The sequence below is a fragment of the Nannospalax galili genome, unplaced genomic scaffold, assembly GCF_000622305.1.
Source record: "Nannospalax galili isolate Female #2095 unplaced genomic scaffold, S.galili_v1.0 scaffold996, whole genome shotgun sequence".
Taxonomy (NCBI): Eukaryota; Metazoa; Chordata; class Mammalia; order Rodentia; family Spalacidae; genus Nannospalax; species Nannospalax galili.
Genome location: NW_008339436.1, coordinates 1,014,616 through 1,032,996, shown reverse-complemented (window position 1 = coordinate 1,032,996; position 18,381 = coordinate 1,014,616). Strand labels below are relative to the sequence as shown.

The 18,381-nt window shown below is 45.7% G+C and overlaps 1 protein-coding gene across 1 annotated transcript in view; it reads left to right on the top strand.

Annotated features, from left to right (window-relative positions):
• The first annotated feature begins 1,674 nt into the window (after positions 1-1,674).
• The window catches only part of Npc1l1 (NPC1 like intracellular cholesterol transporter 1), a 23,214-nt gene continuing 6,507 nt past the window's right edge, over positions 1,675-18,381 (top strand). Inside the window, exons 1-10 of the mRNA XM_008834082.2 lie at positions 1,675-1,841; positions 2,640-4,168; positions 5,893-5,993; positions 6,361-6,533; positions 6,752-6,880; positions 7,736-7,918; positions 8,453-8,567; positions 8,740-8,867; positions 9,427-9,564; positions 9,760-9,849. Coding sequence (XP_008832304.1) covers positions 1,791-1,841; positions 2,640-4,168; positions 5,893-5,993; positions 6,361-6,533; positions 6,752-6,880; positions 7,736-7,918; positions 8,453-8,567; positions 8,740-8,867; positions 9,427-9,564; positions 9,760-9,849 — 2,637 coding nt within the window. The 5' untranslated portion in view covers positions 1,675-1,790. The remainder of the gene's footprint in view (positions 1,842-2,639; positions 4,169-5,892; positions 5,994-6,360; positions 6,534-6,751; positions 6,881-7,735; positions 7,919-8,452; positions 8,568-8,739; positions 8,868-9,426; positions 9,565-9,759; positions 9,850-18,381) is intronic.

The following is an 18,381-nucleotide window of genomic DNA, read 5'->3' as shown; positions in this document are numbered from 1 at the left end:
AAAGAACCCAGACCACGGATCTGGGCCCCATCCATCTGGTGCCAGGCTGGACATAGCTGCATAACCCTCATGAGAACTGAGATAAAGAAGACAGGGCTGCAGAGTCCTTCATTTGGGCACTTGGGGTCTTCACATGTCAGTAGCAACTTCTTGCTGTCAGGGTTCTTGATGTGGGAGCACAGTGGCTAAATGTCCCTAGGCTCAGGCTTCCAGGAATGGCCTCAATCAATGACTTGTGCATGTGCAGAAAGTGTCAAGTTCTTATTCTTTGGAGGGAATCCTCTAGAGAGTGTTCCTGCCATCCCCTGCAGGTCCCAGGGGGCAGCGACTGTCTTGAATGCATCTTGAACCATTTCTGCTCATCTCCTGGTTCTTTTAATTAATTCATTAGTTAATTTTTATTTTTATGTGTATGATTGTTTTGCCTGCATGTGTGTAATGCATCTATGTCATGCAGTGTCCTCAGAGGCCAGAGAAAGGAGTCAGATGCCCTGGAACTGGAGTTATGTGCCATGTGGGGTGCTGGGAACTGAACCCAGACTCTCTTTAAAAGCAGCCAGTACACTTAACTGCTGAGCCATCTCTCCAGCACCACGTTTCCTGGTTCTTTACCTGTTCACTTTCCTGCTGTAACCTGAGGTTATCTTCCATTTGCCTTAGAACACTTGTCTCAGCGTCTGTATATGGGGGAACCAGATGACAACACCTAGCCCAAGACGGAAAGAAGTCAGTCTCATGGATGCCATCCAGGAGCAAAGACAGAGCCAGGAGGTGCTGGATGGGGTTATCTATCTGCACAAAAGCAGGTCCTGGACCCTTCCTCTCCGCCTCTGCTGTCCTTTGCCTAAGCCTGGAAAGCTCTCTTTTGAGTTTACTGGGGTCCATGGAACACTGGGTGATGGGGAATAGGCCCCTCCCTGCAACTGTTTCATGGGCAGCTTTGAAGAATTATCAGAAGCTCAGCCTTGGCAATAGGGGCCAAAGTCCTGGCACATTTTTTTGATAGCAGATCCCAAGGGAAGATGGAAGATTCCTATCCAGAAAGAGCAGAAAGTGTGTACTATGCACTGGACCCAGGTAGGGTACAGTGGCCGCCCCAGAGCTCCCAGACAAAGTTGGCCAGTAGACCAGGCCAGCGTCAGAGACAAGAGAGAGACAGAGGGCAGGAGTGAAGAGGAAGGGTGAAGAAAGCAGAGGAATCCGGGGTCTCTCTGTTCCTGTTGGATCCTGAAGGGAACTTCCGTCACTGCTTCACTCCACCCTCAATGTCCCTTTGTTATCTGGCTGTTAATATCAATTAATCACAGTTGCTAAAGGTGATAGCTCAGAGGATGAGTCTGAGCCTACACTTGAAGCTGGTCCCAAGAGGCAGTGGGTCAGAGTACAAGTTAGAGGCCAAGTCCAGGATAATGTTGACACTCTGGAAGCTATGCTAAGCCCCAAGGCCAGAGTCAGACCAGTGGCTAGGGCAGTAGGGGATGAACCATGAGTCTCTTGCTCAGTTGGTTCCACTCTCACTAGGATTCATTTGCATCAGGAAATGAATGGGGACCTGACACCTTCACCAAGAAGCTCCTCTAAGAGGGGGACCCATGGAATGGTGCCTTCTGAAGGGAGGGAACAGTGTGTGAATCATTAACCCTAATCATTGCTTAGCCCTATTGATCCCAATGCTGTCAGACCAGGGCTGTCACTGGGAGGAGGAGGCTGACTAGGGCCTTGTCCTCAGCCATCTCCAGCTGTCTCTGAGGCCTGATCCTGCTTCTCCTTGATCCCTCCCTGGCCCTGGGATGGCAGCTGGCCTGTGGGGCTGGCTACTTTGTGCCCTGCTCCTGAATTCGGTGAGTCTATTGCTCATGGCCACTCCTCAGTGCCTCTCATTAGGGTAAGACAAGCTGGGTGCTTGGCAGGGTGGGAGGGTCATAGGGCTAGGGGAGGTTTTCATGCTTCCACAGGAGAAGTGCTGGTGGAAGGTCTTTAGGTCATGAGGCTGAAGGGACAAAGGGTCCAGAGGGACAGATGGATGGAGACCTCCCTTGTAGTTAAGTGGGATTGAATCAGGTGCTGGAGGTAGGTCCCTGGGTGAATATCACTTGGAATATCTTGGGTTTTAGAGGAAAGATTTGGCTTCTGCCTTTTAAGATCATCACTTGCTCTCAATGGTGGGTGATGGTATTTGGTTTCATGCAGGGGGTGGGACAGAGGGCTCCTGCACAGAACCTCCACAAGGGTCCCCAGCCTCTGGCATCATATGCAGCCCAGGGACTCAGAGAGACAGTAATGTGGGCCCCTCCACAAGGGTCCCCAGCCTCTGGCATCATATGCAGCCCAGGGACTCAGAGAGACAGTAATGTGGGCCCCTCCACAAGGGTCCCCAGCCTCTGGCATCATATGCAGCCCAGGGACTCAGAGAGACAGTAATGTGGGCCCTTCCACCACCTCCATTGGCATCGCTGAGCCTCCATTGGCACTGTAACTGCAGTACAGTACATGCCCTATGATTTCTCCATAGCTCTCCCAGTCCCTTACTCAGTGGACTTCCTTCTCACATACCCTCTCTGGCCTCTCAGTGCTCAGTCAGTGTCTGACTGTGCCAACTAGCTGCAGGGTCCACAGGAGCCATTGATTTTTTTCTGTAGGCCCAGGGTAAGCTATACACACCCATCCACAAGGCTGGCGTCTGCACCTTTTATGAAGAATGTGGGAAGAATCCAGAGCTGTCCGGAGGCCTCACATCACTGTCCAACGTATCCTGCCTTTCTAACACACCAGCCCGCCATGTCACAGGTGACCACCTGGCCCTCCTTCAGCGCATCTGTCCCCGTCTCTACAATGGCCCCAACAACACCTATGCCTGCTGCTCTATTAGACAGCTGATGTCACTGGAGAGCAGCATGTCCATCACCAAAGCCCTCCTTACCCGCTGCCCGGCCTGCTCTGACAACTTTGTGAGCCTGCACTGCCACAATACCTGCAGCCCTGACCAGAGCCTTTTCATCAATGTCACCCGAGTGGCTGTGCTGGGAGTTGATCAACCCTCTGCTGTGGTGGCATATGAAGCCTTCTACCAGCGTAGCTTTGCGGAGCAGGCCTATGAGTCCTGTAGCCGCGTGCGCATCCCTGCAGCTGCCTCACTGGCCGTGGGCACCATGTGTGGTGTATATGGTTCTGCCCTTTGCAATGCCCAGCGCTGGCTCAACTTCCAGGGAGACACAGGGAATGGCCTGGCTCCTCTGGATATCACTTTCCACCTCTTGGAGCCGGATCAGGCACCGGCAAATGGAATGCAGCTTCTGAATGGGGTGATCACACCCTGCAATAAGTCCCAGGGTGAAGGCTTGGCAGCCTGTTCCTGCCAGGACTGTGCAGCATCCTGCCCTGTCATTCCCCAACCCCCAGCCCTGCGCCCCTCCTTCTACATGGGTCGAATGCCAGGCTGGCTGGCTCTCATCATCATCTTCAGTGCCGTCTTTGTGTTGCTCACCTTTATCCTTATTCGCCTTCGAGTGGCTTCTAGCAAGAAAAATGGCAAGGCAGTGGGACCCCAGGCAGCCCCCAGCCGTGCTCAAAAGCGCAGCCTCACACTTCACACTGTCCTTGGCAATTTCTTCCAGAGCTGGGGCACAAGGGTGGCCTCATGGCCGATCACTGTCCTGGTGGTGTCCTTCCTATTCGTGATAGCGTTGGCAACAGGCATGATTTTTATAGAACTCACCACAGACCCTGTGGACCTGTGGTCGGCCCCTAATAGTCAAGCCCGCAAGGAGAAGGCTTTCCACGATGAGCATTTTGGCCCCTTCTTTAGAACCAATCAGGTTTTCCTGACAGCTCTTAACCAGTCCGGCTACATATACAACTCCCTGCTGCTGGGGCCCAAGAACTTCAGCGGGATCCTATCCCTGGACCTGCTGCTGGAGCTGCTGGAACTACAGGAGAGTCTTCGACATATGCAGGTGTGGTCACCTGAGGCAGAACGCAACATCTCCCTTCAGGATATCTGCTATGCTCCCCTCAAACCACACAACACCAGCCTCTCTGACTGCTGTGTCAACAGCTTCCTTCAGTACTTCCAGAACAACCGCACGCTCCTGCTGCTTACGGCCAACCAGACGCTGAATGGCCAGACTTCCCAGGTGGACTGGAGGGACCACTTTCTCTACTGTGCTAAGTGAGTGGATCTGAGGGGAGCAGGTGGGGGCTGCTATGGCTTTCTGGGAAGCAGGCCGGAACATAGCTCCATCCTGTGGAGTCAGCGACAACTCTCACACATGCCCATCAGGGCCATCATGTATCTGAGTCTCTTTAGGCCCCTTCTTGGATTTCATTCTTAGTGTGCCTGCTCTCTGTAGCAAATCTGTATGTGGCCATCGCAGCCCCTCTTTCCTCAAAGCTCCTGGTGTGGCCTTAGTTTAAATCTCAAAGGTATCGAGATGGCTCACCTAGTGTTTGTGCTGCATTGTTTTTGGTTCTTGCCTCTTGTGCCATGCTCTGTCAGGTCCTTAGAAGCCTGGAGATTACCTGGTATGACTAGAAAAAGGTGACTTCGGGCCAGGCCAGGTCTCTGGCCCCAGGCATCAGGCCAGGGGTCCCAGTGCAGTTTCATCCACATCCTTATGCTGTTTGGGGTTCTGTTCATTGCTTTGAACATGTTGGGTGGTAAAACAATACTAGGCCTTGGGGCTGAGGGAAGGGAGATTAGGGGGCCTATAGCACTGGAGGCTCTTGGAGGAAGGAGAGAAGCGAGGTGCACCAAATGGCCTTCTTCTATCCCTCTACTCAAGAAGAGATGAGACTTAAAGCAGCTAATAGCCTCTGAGGGCTATTGTTAAAGCAGTGTTGACCTTGCAGACTTTGGAAAGGGTCCTAGGACTCTAAGGACCCCAGGCTTCACACCCTTTGAGATTCACTAGATTAGAGTAGAAAGCCTTTATCCCCACTCTCAGCTGAGTCTTAAGTGTGGGAACTTCCTAGAGTGTCTGTGCCCTGAGCCAGTGTCTTATCCTCAGAAACAGTAGAACAGAGAGGAGCTGTTGGGCTGCTCTGAGGAGGCACCAGGGATCACTCTTTCATGTCTGTTTTCTTAGAGTCACACTCTTCAGTCTGGGTTGGCCTTAAATTCTTGTTCTTCCTACCTCAGCCTCCTCAGTACTAGGGTTGTAGGCCTACTCCACGATGCTTGACTTATGCTATCTTCATTTTGATTTTGGATGCTCACAACTCTTGGTGATCTGATTATGCTCAGGAAAATTGAGGCTCAGAATAGTATCCTAAGCTGCTCAAGGTCACACAGTAATTAGCTCTCAAGTGGTGCTATTGACCAACATACTCACTTGCTCAGAGAGCTTTGTCTAGTATTCTACTCTGTCTCCACAGAGATGTGCTTTGCAGAAAGAGTTTAGTTGAAGAGGACAGGCCTGCCCACAGGCATTGACTGGTAGCTATGGACACATGACTCTGGTCTCTAGAGTTCAACTTGGAGCATTTCTTTCAGGCTCTGCAAGGGAAGAGGCAGAAAGGCATTGAGACCTGTGCAGGGGACAGGCCATGGCGCAAATCTAGGCTCTTCACTTAAGTGTGTTGCTCACCTGGGAATAGGATAATGACATATCTAGAAAGTCTCACTGTGTGAAGGTACATAGGAAGCTCAGAAAGACCAGCCTACAGGTCCTACCTGGACCAAAGGAGGTGCCCAGGGTAGTCCCCACCCCGTTCTGTGGATTGGGGCCCACATGAGACCTTGTGGGAAGTTGTCCGTTTAGGACCCTCTAGGCCAGGCAGTCTGCAACCAGTGATTCTCCTTTAGGGTGCTGAGGGCCAAGGGCAGAGAGGGCGGGGGCTGAAGGAACCAGGCAGAGCCAGGAAAGGCCCTTTCCCTTTGTGGTTTGTCTCTAGTGCACCCCTCACCTTCAAAGATGGCACATCCCTGGGTCTGAGCTGCATAGCTGACTACGGGGCCCCTGTCTTCCCTTTCCTTGCTGTTGGAGGGTATGAAGGTAAGTGGGGTAGGTCCTAGGAGGCCAGTGAAGGAGCAATAGTAAAGTAGGAATAATAACGAGGAGGGAGGGGCAGGGATGGGTGTTACCAATGTCCAGGGGCCTGGCTTATAGGGGCTACACATGATGCATCCTGCCTCCTCTCTGATTCTCCCCTCATCTTCTCATAATGCTGCCCAGGGGATCTAGTTTTGTGTGGGGGCCCAAAGGCCTTGCCTTTGACTGGGTGAGGGAAATGGAGCATGAGATAAGGCCATTATTGGGATGGGGAAGGCAGAGAGGAACCAGAATGGGAGAAGTCAGGGGTATAGTTGGAGGAGGAGGGAGGCAAGGGCACAGGAGGAGGGACCCGAGTTTCTCTTCCCAGGGGAGGACTACTCTGAGGCAGAGGCACTGGTCATGACCTTCTCTCTCAATAACTACCCTGCTGATGATCCCCGGATGGCCCAAGCCAAGCTCTGGGAAGAGGCCTTCTTGAAGGAGATGCAAGCTTTCCAAAAGAGAACAGCTGACAAGTTCCAGGTTGCATTCATGGCTGAGGTAGGAACTGCAGGGTTCCTGATTCTACAAGAGCAATCCCATCTTGGGTCAGTCAATTCCAATGTGCCCATCCTGGCCCTCCCTATTCTTCTGAGTGGCCCTAAATGGTGAGCACCTGTGCCCACATACATGGTATTTGCTAGAGGCTTCCCCAGGGCATGCAGCGACTACTCAGCACAGAAACCTGTGTTGTCAGTGGGCTGGTTGTATGCTTACAGCGCTCTGTGGAGGATGAGATCAACAGCACCACTATCAAGGACCTACCCATCTTTGCCATCAGCTACATTATTGTCTTCTTGTACATCTCCCTGGCTCTGGGCAGCTACTCCAGATGGAACCAAATACTGGTGAGAGTGAGAGGGACACAGCATGGGGGACTCAGGGCCTTGTACATTTCTAGAAGGCCTTCTAAAGTTTTCTTACAGAGGGCACCTTAAAATAGCAAGTTGGACGTATATAAAAGAGACTCCTCCAAAAGACAATATTTCTTAGATGTGTTCTATGTTGAAGGGTTGAGTTTTCTTTCTACTCTCTAACATATCCACTATCCAAATGCAAACCTAATATTTAAAAATGCCTTGTGGGGTTGAAGAGATGACTTGGTGGTTAAAAGCACTGGCTGCTCTTGCAGAGGATCTGGGTTCAATTCCCAGCACCCATATGGTGGCTAATAACTGTAACTGCAGTTCCAGGGAAATCGAATGCCTTCTTCTGACCTCCTCAGGCATTGTAAGACACATGTGCACTTACACACATGCAGGCAATACACTCATACACATTTAAAAAAAATGCCTTGAGCTGGGTGCAGTGGCACATGCTTTTAATCCCAGCACTTGGGAGGCAGAGGCAGGCAGATCTCTGTGAGTTCAAGGCTAGCCTGGTCTACATAGTGAGTTCCAGGACAGCTGGGGCTACAGAGAGACCCTGTCTCAAAAAGACAAAAAAAAAAGCCTTGTAATGCAGTTTTAGAAAGATATAATCAGGCACATCTGCACTTTTGGTGCCATGGGCCTGCCCTTTGGGAGGATGGTTTTGTACCGGGGCTTAAATGCACACAGGAGCGCTTCATTGAGGTGGGGGCCATTAAGTGCCTGTGGTCACACAGGGTTCCTGTCAGCTGTGTGCTCCTCACCCAGTCTGGGAGTAAGGAGGGTCTGGAAAGGTGTCTTGGTAGCCAAGAGGCTGAGACAGGTGCATTGCAGGTGGAATCCAAGATCACCCTGGGCCTAGGTGGTATAGCTGTGGTGCTGGGAGCAGTCGTGGCTGCCATGGGCTTCTATTCCTACCTGGGCATCCCCTCCTCCCTGGTCATCATCCAAGTAGTACCTTTCCTGGTACTGGCCGTGGGGGCTGACAACATCTTCATCTTTGTTCTCGAATACCAGGTAAGAAGGGAGGGGTTCTTCATAGCCACTAGCAACCTCAACGTTCTTGTCAGAGCCCCACCTAGAGTGGCTGGGCATTCTTGCAGACTCTTCTCTGCAGGGTTATAGCTGTAGAAAATAGCATGCATTGGCATAAATACATAAATTGTATTTATGTACATAAATTGACATCTTGTGGATGTCATCTTGACCTTGCTTTTGGTTAAGCCTGTACAACATCTGTGAGCTTTCTATTTTATTGTATTAGAGCCACCTCCTTCCTGCCTTTACACTGCTGTGTATCATTCTATGCTAAGCACAAACCAGAGTCCATTTAAACTATCCTTGCTGTCAAACATTTGGGGTGATAGGATGCTTTGGAGCATCCTATTTGCATCTGGAATGCACCAAGCATTTCTTTGGGCCACACCAGAGAAGCAGAAAGTATGGTTTTGAGTTGTTAGTATGGTCAGTTTCTGTTTCCAGGTCAGGCATTTCCTCGGGTTTGGCTGGGACTCTAAGCCCTTGTGTCCTCTGTCTCTGTTTCCACAATAGAGAATGCCTCGAAACCCTGGGGAGCAGCGAGAGGCCCACATTGGCCGTGTCCTGGGCAGTGTAGCCCCCAGCATGCTGCTGTGCAGCCTCTCTGAGACCATCTGCTTCTTTCTAGGTGAGCAGGGGTAATCTCCTCTACCCAGGACCTACCCTGCTAAGTTAGTCTGGGAGGGGGCGGAGGTTCTCAAAGGGCAGTGAATGCTGGCAAAACTTCTTCGTGCTTAATACAGTCTGTGCTGGCATCCACTGGGCCCATGATGCCAAGACGACTTGACCCTCCCCACCAGGGGCCCTGACCCGCATGCCAGCTGTGCGGACCTTCGCCTTGACCTCTGGCCTAGCGATTACCCTCGACTTCCTTCTACAGATGACTGCTTTTGTGGCCCTGTTCTCCCTGGATAGCAAGAGACAGGAGGTAGGGGAAACTGTACCAGGACCAAGAGACTTACCCTGCCTTGTGATGTGATTACTTACTACAGAAGTGGTCAGGAGAGTTGATAGGGAGCAAGGGCATTATTCTGGAAGAGGGCATTTGGGTTGTATGTTTCCCCACTTCCCATAGAAAGATAATTTGATTTTGGTTATTTTTGGAAATATGATCAAACCTTCTAAAGGCATGTACATTTACAAAAAAATTATAAATAAGACATTGACAGTGCTGGGCCTGGTGGACCATGCCTTTAATCCATCCCAGTACTCTGGAGGCAGAGACAGGCAGATCTCTGTGAGATTAAGGCCATCCTGGTCTACACAGTAAATACCAGGCCAGGTGGGCTACAGGGAAGTCCTGTCTCAAACCAACAAATTTGACAGAAGTCAACCTGGTGGTCCTGTGGTGCTATAAAATTCAATATTTGATCAAGGTAGACAACAAAAGCAGACTTCACAATGGCCATCTGCAGGACTCGCCTGGATGAAGTGGTCCCTGGGGTCTGTTTTGGACCCATGGTGAGAGACTGCCTGTCATCCTCTAGGCTTCCCGTCCCGATATCTTATGCTGTCTTACATCCGGGAAACAGCCCCCATTTGACCAAAAAGAGGGGCTCCTCCTCCGTTTCTTCCGTAAAATATATGCTCCCTTCCTGCTGCACCGGTGGATTCGCCCTGTTGTGGTAAGTGGGCTGAAGGGCTGCAGGCCTGTACCACCGAGGGAGAGAGAATGGGGAGAGAGGAGTGGTTGCCCAGGTTGGAGCTCTAGTCTTATTCAACTCCAGGATGTTGTCCATGAGGCCCTAAAGCCATTCAAGTTCGGGAGAAGATGGGGCCCGTTGGGGGTGAGGTTCTCACTCTGCCAGTTTCTTCTTCAGCTGCTGCTGTTTGTAGCCCTGTTTGGAGCGAATCTCTACTTCATGTGCAACATCAGTGTGGGACTGGACCAGGAGCTAGCTCTGCCTAAGGTGAGCCTGGTTCTTCTCAGCCTGTGGTTCCCTGAGACCTGAGAGGGGCAACAGCGTTCAGCAGGTGGGGGCCACATGGGAAAACTGTGCAGTTAACTCTCAGTGGACCTTGGAGAGAAGCCACATTCGTGTCTGAAAAGTGCAAGTGCCAAGTACCAGCTCCGGGCACAGTAGGTGTTCTGCATCTGAAAGTTGTCCTTGTGGTGGCTCTCCACACAGACTGGCTGTCAATTCCTTCTATGTGAATTCCTTACCCACACTTCTTGTTTATATTTTTTGGTGCTGGGGATCAAATCTAGGGCCTCACATGTGGTAGGAAACTTGCTATTTCCCCAGTCTGTTTTCTGATTTTGTTTTTTAAGTAATAGTCATCCTCCTGGTTGTGAAGTAAGTATCTGTCTGTTTTTATTGGTGGGTTCTTTAGTTTTGTTTGTTTGCTTTTGTTGTTGAAGTAGGGTCTTACTATGTAGCTCAGACTGGTCTGGAACTTTCTGTCTTTCCTCAGCCTCTTGAGTACTGGCTACAGGGATGCATGACTGCTTGGCTTTATTGTGGTTTTGATGTGCATTTTGCTGATAACTAGTAATATTGAGCATCTTTTCAGATACTTAGCAATCATCTATATATCTTTTTTGAGAACATATGTATATAAGTCCTTTTCTCATTTTTAAATCAGGGTGTTTGTATGTTTTGTTGTTGTTGAGTCTTAAAATATTTTTGTTGAATTTTTGTGTATTTCATATAATAGAACTTAATTAAATTTAGACCCCCCACATCCACACCCTCTCATACCACACCCATTGGATTTCATGCATTCTGTCATGTATGTTAAGTCCTATCTGATCAAATATTTGTATCCAGATGTCCCTCGGTGCAAGTTCATCCACTGGAGTCTAGTCAGCCTATCTAGAGTCTCTCACTTAAAGAAGATCTAGTCTTCCTCACCCATCAGTAATCAGCTGCCACTAGTTCCTTGGCTAAGGTTGGGGCCTTTTGACCATTTCTGCAATTCTGTACTGAGTTTTTGTCTGAGTTGGCATGGGTCTTGTACATGCTATCACCATTGTTGCAAGTTCATATGAGCAAGTTGCCAGTGGCCTGAAAGCCTCTGTTTCCTTATGTTCATGCACCAACCCTAACTCTTACAAGCTTTCTGTCCCCTCTTCCACAATGGTCACTTAGTCGTGGGTGGGTGAGGTTTAATAGAGGACATGCGATCTGAAGTCTCTTGTTCTCTAAAACTTAAGAGTTGTGACCTTTTGTGTACATCGCACTTTATTGTGAGGAAGCTTCGTTGCTGAAAGTTCAAAGATGTATTAATATTCTCTCCACCGCGTTCTGCTTTGTTCCATGAATCTTAGATGCAGACGTTCTACTGCAGATGTGTCACTTAGGGTGAGGCATCTCTTAGAACTTAGTTTGGTTGTAGAACTCTGTAATAGCCTCCAACTGTTGCAAAAAGAAGCTTCTTTAATGACAGTGTACGGTATACTTGTTAGGGTAGCAGGCAGGTCTGTGTATTGTTGAGTCTTAAGAATTCTCTGTGTGTTCTGGAGATCAATAGTTTGTCAGATATGTGATTCTCAAATGCTTTCTCCCTTTTTGTGGGTTTCCATTTTATTCTATTGGTAGTGTCTTTGTATATGAAAATTCTTTAAATATTCATGAAATCCTGTTTGTTTTTTCTTTTGTTACATATCTTTGGTGTCATATCCAAAAAGAAAAAAAATGCTGAATCCAAAGTCATGAAGTTTCCCCATGTTTCTTCTAAGGTTTGATAGCTTTATATCTTATAATGAAGTCTTTGATTCATTTGAGTGATTTTCGTATATGGCATTAAGAAAGTGTCCAAATTTAATTCTATCGTATGCGAACATTTACAAGTTTCCCCAGCACCATTTATTGAAAAGTATGTTTTTTCCCTCATCAAATGGTTTCAACACCCTTGTCAAAAATCACTCAACAATATATGTGAGGATTCGTTCCTGGGCTCTTCATTTTGTTCCATTGATCTCATGTTTTGATTGCTATAGTTTTGTGGTGCAATTTTAAATCAGAAAATATAAGTCTTTCAACTTTGTTCTTTGTCAGCATTGTTTGGGCAATTTGAGTTCCCTAGAGATTCCATTTGAATTTTAGGTTGAATTTTTTATATTTCTTCAAAAAATGATGTGGGAATTTGGTTAGGGATTGCATTGACTCTATAGATGGTTTTGCTTTGGTAGTATTGATAGTTTAGCAATATTCATCTTCCAGTCCATGAACATGGGTGTCTTTCTGTTTATTTATGTTTTCTTTCATTTCTTTCAAGAATCACACACACCCCATTTAAAAATATATTTTTTTATTATTTTTATATTTTATTTAGTATTTTTGTTTTATGTGTATGAGTGTATTGCCTGCATGTATGTGAGTGCACCTGTGTTGTGCAATGCTGCGGAAGTCAGAAGAGGGCATCAGATTCCCCTGGAACTGGAGTCAAGGATGGTTCATAGACACCATGTGGGTGCTGGGAATTGAACCCAGGTCTTTTGGAAGAACAAGTGTTCTTAACTGCTGTGCTATCTCTCAAGTCCCCACTTTTTTTGGGGGGGGGGCAGAATCTCGCTAGGTAGCTAGCCCTCACTACCTAGAATTTGCTATGCAGACCAGGCTGGCCTGGAACTCAGAATTCCACCTGCTTTTGCCTCCTGAATGTTGTGCCTAAAGACTTGTGCCACCATGTCCAGCCAGTCATTTGTATTCATACAGGGTTTTAACCATTTTAGCAGTAGGAGGAGTGGAGGAGATTCCTTCCTGGGGTCTCCATAATATTGGCTTATTGTTACCAAGCACACAACAGGCAAGTGGCAATATGGATTTGTAAAGTAACGACAATGTTTAGCTTTTTCTGCTAGAGCAACAAGGTGAGCATCAGCCTTTCCTTCTTTTAGAATACTGAATTTAGAGTTGGTTGTGGTATCTCAGCACTCAGTAAATTGAGGCAGGAGAAATTCTGAGTTTGAAGCTAGCTTGGGCTACATAGTGAATACCAGGTTAGTTTCCTATCTCAAAAAAACTTAAAAAACACAACACTCATATGTACACCCCCCCCCAACCACATAAAGGACAAAAGAAAAAAAACTGAAAAAAGTCTTAAAACCAACTGATAGAACAATGGACAGGTGAGTGATCACAGTTTTCACAGTCTCCTAAAATGTTCAGTCAAATCTGTTCTTCACTTTTTTTTTCCTGAGGGAGCTTTCACTCTTACTGAAGTGACACTAAACTCATGGTAGTAACTGGCAGGGTCACACTTGTATATCTGAGGGCCTCGTTCTTCATCTATGTGAGTTCAAATCACATAAAACCCAAGTGGTCTCCTTTTAGCATTTAGATTTGGGAATTATCAGCAATCCCTTCCTTGTTGTTTACTATGGATGTTATGTTATTTGTTTTTCTTTCTGAGACAGGGTCTTCTGGTAGTCCCACCTGGTCTGGAACTTGCTTTGTAGACCAGGCTATCCTCAGTCTCACAGAGATCCACCTACCTCTGCCTCCCGAGTGCTCCTATTGGTTTTTGAGACAAGATCTTTCTGTGTATTCCAGGCTAGCCTTGAACTTGCTATCCTTCTGCCCACAACTCCTGAGTGTTCGTATGTGCCACCATACCTGGTGGACAGTTCTTTCACACAGCATTTCCATAAAGAATCTTAGAACCTGTACTTGTATTTCCAGTGAGCTAATTCATACATGCCCCCCTGTTTCTGGGATCTGTTGACAGCTGCTATTTCTGTCAAACAGCCTTTGCTTTGGGTTATCTTAAATAATTGAATCCTTATGCTGGAATCTAATAATTTCTTAAGTGTGATAATTACTTCATAGTCTTTTCCTCTGGCAGCTACTGATTCAGTCATCCTGGTGAATAGACATAAATGTACAATATATTTGATAGAACCAGTCCTTGGTTGAAGAAATGCCAGTGGGGCAGTCAGAACCAGGGCTAGAGCCGCAACACCTGTTCCTACATCCAGTACTTCAGTCTCTGGGTCCCATAACTCCCACAGGAGGCATCTAAGCCTCTCCTGAAAATTAATTGCAGTGACTCTCTCAAGAAATTCTGTAATCTCAGCACAGGGAGATAGAAGAAGGAGGATCAAGAGTTCAAGGTCGTCCTCAGCTACAAACTGAGTTTGAGGTTACCCTGGGATTCATGAGACCTTGTCTCAAAGGAAAAGAAAAGAATTCTTGAAAAAAAATTGAAATTATTTTAATATTTTAATTTTTCAGTATAAATCTTTCACTTCCTTGATGAAGTTGTATTTTTTTTTTTGAGAGGGTCTCACTATACAGTCCTTGGGTAGCCTGCTGGAACTTGCTATGTAAACAAGGCTGACCTTGAATTCACAGAGATCCGCTTGCCCTGCCTTCCAAGTGCTGGAACTAAAGGCATGCACCACTGTGCTTGGCAGAATTGTCTTTTTAATTTCTTTTTAAAAATATTTTATTATTTATTTTTATTTTATGTGTATGAGTGTATTGCCTGCATGTATGTGAGTGCACCCATGTCATGCAATGCCGCAGAGGTCAGAAGAGGGCTTCAGATTCCCCTGGAACTGGAGTTAAGGATGGTTTGTAGCTGCCATGTGGGTGCTGGGAATTGAACCCGAGTCCTCTGCAAGAGCAGCCAGTGGTCTTAACCACTGAGCCGTCTCTCCAGCCCCTAATTTCTTTTTTAAGATTATTCATTGTTGGGCTTGGAGAGATGACTCGTGGTTAAGAGCACTTGCTGCTCTTGTAGAAAACCCAGGTTCAGGTCCTAGCACTCATATAGCAGTTCACAACCATCTGTAACTCCAGTCATAGGGGATCCAATGCCCTCTTCTGACCTCTGTCAGCACATACACGATATACATATACACATGCAGGCAAAACATTCATGTACGCATATAAAAAAGGAAAGATTGGGGGCTGGAGTGATGGCTCAGTGGTTAAGAGCTCATACTGCTCTTGCAGAGGACCTGAGTTCAGTTCCCAGAACCCATGTCAGACAGCTCACAACCACCTGTAACTCCCATACCAGGGGATGTGGCCTCAGAGGACACCCACACAAACATGCACATATAGACACACACACATAAACATAAATAAAAAATAAAATAAATCTTTAAAAGAAGATTGTTCATTGTTGATATACAGTAATGCAACTGATTTTTATGTGTTATTTTATATTTTGGAATTTTTCCTTAGTTTTAGTTTTAACAGTTTTTAGTAGAATATTTAGCAATTTCTGCATATGAAATCAGTGAATGCAGAAATCTGCATCAGTGAATGCAGATAGTTTTACCTTTTACTTTCTAGTATGGATGCTTTTAATTTATTTATAGAAATATGTTTTAATTTGAACTGACATATAGTAAGTATGCATATTTTATGGGATCCATTGTCACATTTCAATACATGTATATAATATGTAATGATCATATAAGGGTAATTGGTATATCTATTAACTCAGATACATGTTTATTTGTGCTGCAAACATTTGTAATCTTCTTTACTATCAATGTTGAAATAGAAGATGAGTTATTGTTGACCACAGCTAGACTGCAGTACTGTAGAAGTTATTCCTCTGACTGGACCACACCTACCTGTACCACCCTCCCTCCATCCCTTCTTCCTTCACATTCCTTATGGACTCTGTTAACCACTGTTCTCCTTTCTTTTTGCTTTAATTTCTTTGTCTTTAAAATTTTTAAAAATTATCAGTGTGTGTGTGTGTGTGTGTGTGTGTGTGCGTGTGCGTGTGTGTGAGTGTGTGTGTGTGTATGATTTGGGGGCATATGCACATATGTGGAGGTCAGAGGATGACTTTATGAAGTCGGTTTTCTCCATCCACCTTTACATGGATTTTGGGGATTGGACTTACTTACTGAGCCCTCTTGCTGGTCCTTCTTTAATTTCTTCTTGTTGTCTAATTGCTCTAACAACAACTTCTAATATTATGTTGAATAGTACAGGCAAATCCCCATCTTGTTAGAATCTCAGTTCTTTAAGTCTTTTACCATCAAGTATATTTGCCATGAGTTTTAAAAAATATTTTATTATTTTTATTTTATGTGTATGAGCATATTGCCTGTATGCATATGTAAGTGTACCCATGTGCACTTACCCACGTGCAATGCCCACAGAGGTCAGAAGAGGGTGTTGGGTCCCTGGAACTGAAGTTATGAAAGGTTTTTATCTGCCATGTCGGTGCTGGGAACCAAATCTGGGTCCTCTGCAAGAGCAGCCAGTGCTCTTAACTGCTGAGCCATCTCTCCAGCTCCTGCCATGAGTTTTTAAAATTAATTAAATAATTATTTTGTGTGTATGTATCTGTGTGGTGTACCATATGATAAAGATCATACCATGTGGAGGTTGGAGGACAATTGGTGGGAGCTGTTCTTTCTTTCCATCATGGGATATAGACCTCATATTGCTGGGTTTGCTGGCAAGGGCTTTTACCCACTGAGCTATCTCATTGAATTTGCTATACATTTTGTTTGTTTGTTTCTTGAGAAGGAGACCTGTGTAGCCCCAGCTGACCTGGAACTCACTGTGTAGACCAGCTGGCCTCCATCTCATAGAGGTCTGCCTACCTCTGCCTCTTGAGTGCTGGGATTAAAGGTATGTGCCACCACATCTGTCTCCTACTGAGTTTTAATATGATCTTTATCATATTCTTACTTTCCTCAGTGATTTTGTTTTAAATAAAAGGATGCTGGATTTCATATGTGCTTTTTCTACAGCAATCAAGATAGTAACTTTTTTCTTCATCCTACAAATACAATGCATGTATATAAATTGATTTGCGTATGTTGAGCCATCTTTGAATTCCAAAAGTAAATTTCATTGGTTATGATTTACAATCCTTTTACTATGCTGTTAAACTCAATTTTCTGGTATTTTATTGAGGACTTTTGGATCAGCATTCATAAGGGATAGTAATCTGTGGTTTTCTTATGGTATCTTTGTCTGGTTTTGGAAATGCTGGCTTCATAGAATGAGTTAAGAAGTATTTCCTTCTTTTTAATGTGTATTTATTTATTTATTATTTGGTCTTTTTGAGACAGGGTTTCCCTGTAGCTCCAGCTAGCCTGGAACTCATTATGTAGACCAGGCTGGCCTAGAACTCACAAAGATCTGCCTACCTCTGCCTCCCAAGTGCTGGGGTTAAAAGCATGCACCACCATGCCTGGCCTTTTTGTATATTCTATGGCTAATTTTCTTTATAGTTATCATAAACATAACATTAAACGTTCTGAAGCTTTATCAGTCTAAAGTTATGACAACTTAATTTCAGTAGCATTTAAAAAACTCTGCTTCTATACAGCCTATCTCACCTCTTTCAGTTATTAATATCACAAAATGACATCTTTATGCTTTGTGTATCTGAAAACAGATTAATTCTGTGTATGTGTGTGTGTGTGTGTGTGTGGTATAGACTTGTACATGTTCATGTATGTGTGTATACATGGAGGTCAAGGTTGACATCAGGTATCTTCTTCTACCACACAGTTACAGTAGCAGTAGCTTAATTGTTCACTTCCTTACCTTTGCCAAGGATTGCTGTTTTTCATGTATCTTTGAGTTACTGTTTAGGGGCCTTTTATTTTAACCTACAGGACTAGTAGTTATGAACTCCATTAGATTCTCTCTCTCTCTCTCTCTCTCACACATACACACACACACACACACACACACACACACACACACATACACATTGACATCAGGTATCCTAGGAAAGTGATCCATCATTGAGTTATATCCACAGTCCCTGAACTTTGAGGTTTAATTTTATTTTTGGTGCTGGGGATTGAACCAGGACCTCCCTGCAAGCTAAGTGTGCACTCTTACCATTAAGCTACATTCTAGCTCTCCTCCTTTCTGAAAGACAGTTTTGCTTAGAATATGATTCTTGGTTGACAGAAGTATGGAAACAATTATATTGTGTATCTCTTTGTGTCAATCACTTCTTTCCTGTTGTTTCCAATGCTCTTTGACTTTAGCTTTTGACAGTTGTATTATTATGTACTTTGGTCTAGATTTGTTTAAGTTTGTCCTATTAGAACTTGCTTGAGTTTCTTTAATATTTATATTCATGTCTTTGATCAGTTTGGGGGGAGTTTGCACCATTATTTCTTCAAATATCCATGTGTTTCTTTCTTCTCCTTGTGGACTTATTATAATGCATATGTGGGTCCACTTGATGTCCACAGGGGCCTCTCTATGTGTACCTCGGTGTGTATCTTGTATGTATCAGTGCATGCTTCTTTGCATGTACTTCTAAGTGTGTAATCCTCTTTGTACCTCTTATGTGTACCTCTGTCCTGGTTTGTTTCTCCATTGCTGTGACAAAACACTCTGACCAATACCGACTTGGGGAGGAAAGGGTTTATTTAGCTTACATATCCTGGGTTACAGTTCATCTGGGAGCCCAAGGTAGGAACTCAGGGCAGGAACCTGGAGGCAGGAGCTGGAGCACAGGCCATGGAGGAACACTGCTTACTGGCT